This window comes from Opisthocomus hoazin, chromosome 25 (genome assembly GCF_030867145.1).
Source record: "Opisthocomus hoazin isolate bOpiHoa1 chromosome 25, bOpiHoa1.hap1, whole genome shotgun sequence".
Taxonomy (NCBI): Eukaryota; Metazoa; Chordata; class Aves; order Opisthocomiformes; family Opisthocomidae; genus Opisthocomus; species Opisthocomus hoazin.
In genome coordinates, this window is record NC_134438.1 from 10192072 (window position 1) to 10198071 (window position 6000).

Below are 6000 nucleotides of genomic sequence, written 5' to 3' on the forward strand. Positions count from 1 at the left end.
AAACGGCGACGCTCCACCCCAGACTACCGTAAAGCACGGAACGCTGCAATTCTGCCACACAGACAAGGGTAGGACTGGAAAATGTTACTTCAACCACAAGCTGCTTGAATGAATTACACAAAAATACCTTGATCCATCCTTTCCTTCTCCAGCCTGCCCCGGTGACTTGCCAAAGCAAGGTAAACCATCACCCGGAATTTCAGGCTCTGCAAGTTCAAACAAGAACAAAAGCAGGGAATCGTCTCATTTACAGAATATCTACTACAAATCAATAAAAGCACAGAAGAGAAAAAGCAGCTGTAGTCATCTGGGTGCTCAGGGAGAGCATGGCTGGGTGCAGGGGACCCCAGATGCAGCCCCGGGCCCCTGGTGGGACTCGGCTTGAACGCTGCTCCAGGCTGTCCTCTGCACCCCGCGCAGGGAGAGCCTTGTCCTGAGTACCAGGGAGCGAAGACGCGCTACAGACTGAGACACATCCAGACAGCAGGGACGGCTAAATACAGAGCAGACACAATGGTAAAAAGGCTCTACAAAAAATCAAGCGTTGGAGCAATCCTCTGTGATCGGAGGGAGGGCCGAGAGAGATGCTCTCAGGGCTTCCAGGGCCTTTCCAGTCCAGCCTACAGCTGCGCCAGCGGGCGCTGCGTCGTGTCGGAGCCCACAAGCCTCGGAGGGCTGGGTGAGACCTTCCCTGGAAAACAAATAAAACTCGCTCCTGCTGGAAATGGAGCTCTGAGTCACAGGACATACCCTGCCCCGACATGGCGTTAGGGGACACTGCTCTGCTGGAAGCACCTTCTCCATGACAGGATGCGCAGCCAGCTCGTGAGGAGCTCCCGCTCCCCGCTGCACCGTCACGAGGTCGCTGTCTCTTCGCGCCCGGTGACGTTCATGCGGGCAGGCTAACGTGAGCTCCTGCTCCGCGGTGCATGCGTGTGGTCCACTAAGCAGCTTCTCTGTCCTGTCCCGGAGGTGCTCACCAGAGGTGGGAAAGCTCCGCATCACGCGATCCCGTGGCAATGGGCTGGCATCAGCAGCTCTTAGAGCCAGCAGCGGGCTGAAGTCCCTTCCACGCTGGCAGCAACCAAGAAAGCTGCTGCTGGGCTGGTTTGAAGTTCCAGGTGGAAAAGGGTCGCAGCACCGAGAACAGAAATGCATCACAGCCAGCTAATCTGCCCCTAAAAACGAGGGAGGGTGCGGAACAGCCCTGCCAGCTGGGGACACGCGTGTCACCCACCATCACAAGCTCGCATCCTGCAACGGCTAACGCCTGCCAAGCCTCGGCTGTTCCACCTGGGGCCCTCCGCCGGAGAGGCAGCCAGGGCCCCGCTGCCCCGCGCCCGCAGCCTCCCCGCACTCCTGGCTCCGACGCCGGTGACGGAGCGGGACGAGCCGCGGGGCAGGGACGGAGGCACGGCGGGTTCATTATCCCGGGGAGCTCCCTGGGTGCTGCACCCAGCGTGAACTCAGTAACGAGCCTGCGCAGGCGGCGGCAGCCAGAGCTGAAGAGGATGCGACTCCTGCATGAGCAGCTCTGTTTTACCACCTCTGACCCGAGAGCTGCTCTGTGTCCAAGGCACATGAGCACCTTACTCCTTCGGGAGCTTTTCCAGGGACACTGCCCGGGTTCAACAGCTTCCGACTGAGCTGCTGGGGTGGGACACCAGTCAGGCAGCACTGACCAGTCCGGAATGATCGTGTTCGATCAGTTTTTAAACTTCTCTCTCTGGAGTTCAGAGGAACACAAAGGTGGCTGGAAATCAGGCGCGGAGCACTGCATGAAGGAACACTTAATCTCTTGAAACCTAAAGCTTTCATCAAGGAAAAAGGATGCTAATTGAGTGTAATGTTATAGCTTGAGCACATCAACATTAAACAATACTTAATGCTGCTGCTGCATTTTTCATTGAAGGATTAATAAATGCCCAAAACACAATTCCTGAAAGAACATTTGCTATATGGGCAGCTGCTATTACAAATGGAAAAATAAGGCAGAGGGGCGATTTCCTTCGTGATGCCGAGCAGGATCTTGGCACCTTGGAGGGCAGACTCCGGAGTCCCGGTCCCCTCCGCTCCCTGCCTTCCCAGAGCCGGGATGAAACCCCAAACCCTCTCCGTCCTTAGGCCAGGTCCAGCCTGCGTGTGTCTTGTCAGACGCGTGCCAACGCTCGTGGCAACACCCAGGAGGGTGGCACGAGACCTGGAGCTGGAAGCACTGAAGCTGCACGAGAAGAGAGAAACTCGGGAAGGTTTTGTCAGGGGTAAAAAATGCTGTTCCAGGTTGTGACTTTTTGACAACTTTGCTGATTTCAGTAATAAAACAAGGTTTCCTCCAACTAATCTTTTCATTTCCCATTTTAATTAAAACCTGGTCAGCAAAACTAACTTCTCATTCCAGCACATGCAGATAATTTACAACCGTGTTAATTGTCACGTTTAATTTTTAAAAGCATTTTGGGAATTTATAATGAAATTCGAATTCATGTCCTGAAAACCCTACACCTGCTCTGAAAGCAAACAAAACTTTGAACTGAAAACCAGCTGACCTAGTTTAGGTTTAAATTCCCGTTACCCTGGGAGCTGGTTCCGGAGGGCAGTGCCCCTCTGACTCAGCCTAGGCAGGCCCCGCTCCGGCGCGTGCCCGGTGCCGGCTGCAGGCACGTCGGCGATGCCGGCTGCGTGCTGCCGCGGACTGCGGTGCGGGACCAGCTGCATGCTGGCTGCAACGGGCCAGATGCCGCAGGGCAGCTGACCCACGCACAGCAACCGCCCCAAACCCCAGCAGAGGTGGGAGCAGCTCTGCTCCGGGGCGATGCGCCAGCCGGGGAGTGAAGCTAAAGCAGAGGCTGGCAGCATTTGTAAGTCGGACTTTTCCCCTTTCCGCATCCAGCGCGGTTTCTCGCGCCCAGACGCACACAGGGTCGGCACAGGACCTGCCCGGAGCCGGACGGTGGGTGGCTGCCCACCTCCCCAGGCACGCGCCGGCACGGGCAGCAGAGCCGGCAGGGTCAGCGGGCTGGGATGTCTGCCTGCTTTCCACCAGGAGGTCTGATAAAATTATCCCTGCACGGGAACATCTTTATTTTTGTCACTTCTCCATTTTCTAAAGGAGAAAATATTCCACTAGGAAAGTGCTCAGCTGCTGTCTGGGGGATTTCAGCTTTTCCCGGCTATGGTGACGGAGTGGGGAGGGGGTCTCTGTGCTCCCGCTGCTGCCAGCCAGTGAGCCCTTGGCACAGCAGCCCTGCCTCCACCTGCAACCCTCAACGGCAGAAAGTTTAAACTGACGGGGTGTTTCGGAGCCCGCTTTAAGCCACGTATCATCCTTGACACTGCAAGTGGCGACTGAAACGGAGGTGACACTATTTTCTGCTCCTGGTTGCCAGCTTTTTCCTCCCCTCACCTGCTGGAACTGAAAAAAAGGACTCGCTGTGCACGGGGTTTGATCCTGCCAGGGTAAAATCCAGGAGTTCTGCCCCATCTTTGCTCCCCTCCCCGGGCAGCAGAGCGGGCGAGCTCAGCCCCGCGTCCCAGACCGCACTGCGGAGCTCACCCTGGTCACAAAGTCCAGCAGCGCCCGACCCTTGTCCGCGCACGGATGTGTGGAAGATGAGGCAACGCATCTTTCCACCGCCGCAGCGCTCCTGCCGAGACCACCGAGATGACGCTGTGCCACGTTCTGGGAAACGTCACCAAGAGGCAGAGGTCACCTCAGTGTTTCGTCTCGAGTTCCCCTCCACGACTCTGCGAAACCCAGAGCCCTGACCCGGGCCAGTGGGACAGCACCTCCAGCAGCCATTGAGCCCAAGGTGCCGCTCGGCACGGGGCTGGCCTCCCAGCTAGGTCAGGATGGGCCCCAGACTCACAATTCTTGCACAAAACCATTGTGTTAATTATGTTTGAATGTTTTCCTCCAAGTTAAATAATATTAAATGAAAAAAGCAATACTTCTATTCAGAATTTGGGTTCAGAGAACGTGGCCAGGCTTATAGCAGCTTGGCTAGAAGAGCACGCGGGTGCAAGGCTGCGTGGAGCAGGGTCAACATTGGGTGCCAAGCACTGGAGTCCCTCAGCCATTCCTCTGCGACCTCCTCTCTCCAGGACGCAGCTACAGCTCCTCGCGATGCCACCGCAGAGCACAGCCACACACCGGCCGGGTCGCCACGGCCGAGCCACGCGGCCGTCTCGCAGTCCGCGTTTACCTCCCTTCACCGGGTGCTCCCACCCCGAGCTGCCAGCACGCGCCCGCAGCGTGCCCAGCGCCCGCAGCGTGCCCAGCGCCCGCCGTGCCCGCTGCCAGCACGGAGCTGCGCGAGGGACGCAGCTGAAACTGGAGCTGGAAACGCTCACCGCTCTGCTCCTCGAGCGCGTCCACCCGCAGCAAGGGCTGAGATCTCGTCCCCAGTGCCCTCGTTACCGGGAGCATCACCAAGTTATCCCCACGCAAGGCCAGCCACGCCAGCGGGCAAGTTAAATGTGGGCTCCCGCGGGCAGAGCTGCCCCAGCAGCAGCGGCCGCAGCACGGCTTCGCCCGCACCCTCTGCAGCGATGCCAAAGCAGCTTTACCTGAGCCGGTGGCTCCGGCACCGGGCACCGGCCGAGCTCGGCACATGCAAAGCCGGTGAGCGGAGCATCGTCTCCCTGAGCCGCTCCGAGCAGTCACACGTCTCGGCCTTCCCCTGGCCGGCGATATTTAGGTTAAGCCTCGGGTGCTTACGCGGCTTCGTAAATTCAGGCAGAGCTCTTCTTCCAGTTGACGTTAAACTCGTGCAGTTTTGCCAGCTATAAAGCCTGGTTTAATCAAAGTTGCAATTAAACCTGACAACCTCCTTGTGCAGACTCTCCTCAATAAGATTAGGAACAGCTAAAATTAGTCTAATTTAGTGTTAATCATTAATCCTTTTATCCACTCTTAATCCAATTTAAATGTCCACACAACGAGCTTGCACAGACTTTGTTAACAAATTTAACACAAAATTGAATTAAATATTATTTAATTAAACCAACTCAATCTGAGTGCTGCTATACAAGGCGTTTGCCACAGATGATTATCAGCTGCTTGGTTAACCCTCAGACTTGTCCTGGGCTCTGTGCTCTCCCTCCAGCTCTTCGTGCTTCAGGATCGCACAGACATCTCCATCTATATTCAATGAATAAAAAGCACCCTTCCTAGCCCTCAGGATGGAAAACAGATTTTCACATATAAGATTCAGGGGGCACAGAAAATCCTGCCTCACAGAACAAACTTTTTTTAGGCAAAGTGTCACGATTCCAACGCTTCCCGCTGACCTTTGCCTCTGGGACCGCGTCCTGCACAGACACGCTGCTTTCTGGGGCTCGTGCAGGGCCGGGACAGCTGAAGCCGCTCGCGGCTCTCGGGTGGGAGGAGAGAGCACGTCCCACCCCGCGAGGAGCCAGCGGCCAGCCCTGGCTCGGGGTCGGTCACCTTGAACTTTCCCTGTCTGATTGCTGTCTCCTCCAGCTATCTTTTCTGCAGTGGTCACTTTTCAAAGCATTGCAGAAGAGAAAAACGTAGCGTGAATGCAGGAATCAGCTGCAACCTTTGCTGCCAAGTTGGCAGAGAAGATAAGGACGTTTTATTTAAAGAAAAAAAACCCAGACACTGAGGAGGATAGACAAGTCTTTAGCAACTTTTACAGCCAGTCTTGCAATACGATTTCCTAAGCACATTCAAAACTTGCAAAAAAAAAACCCCCCAAGTTTTCCCTGGCAGGGTTTCCTTGGAGCGCTGCGCTTGCCGCGGACGCTGGCCCGGCGCGGGGGCTGCGGGGCAGGAGGGGCGGCAGCGGGGAAAGCCTGGGACGACGTGCGGGATGTGAGGAGCGAGGGCTGACTCGCTGCCCCAGCGCGTGCCCACGGCAGGGCTCAGCGCAGACGGGGAAAAGAAAAAAACACAAAAACACCCCAACAAATTCAAGCTCCTCATCCCTCTGCGAGGCAGGCTGGCCATGCCCACACCGAGGGAGCTGAGCAGCGTGC

General features: G+C 56.5%; 1 protein-coding gene across 2 annotated transcripts in view; it reads right to left on the reverse strand.

Moving 5' to 3' along the window:
• Positions 1-4849, reverse strand: part of LAMB3 (laminin subunit beta 3) — a 34492-nt gene extending 29643 nt beyond the window's left edge. For both annotated transcript variants that reach the window (XM_075442860.1, XM_075442859.1), the window contains exon 1: positions 4567-4849. In XM_075442860.1, the coding sequence (XP_075298975.1) occupies positions 4567-4634 (68 nt within the window). In that variant the 5' untranslated portion in view covers positions 4635-4849. The remainder of the gene's footprint in view (positions 1-4566) is intronic.
• Positions 4850-6000: the final 1151 nt, after the last annotated feature.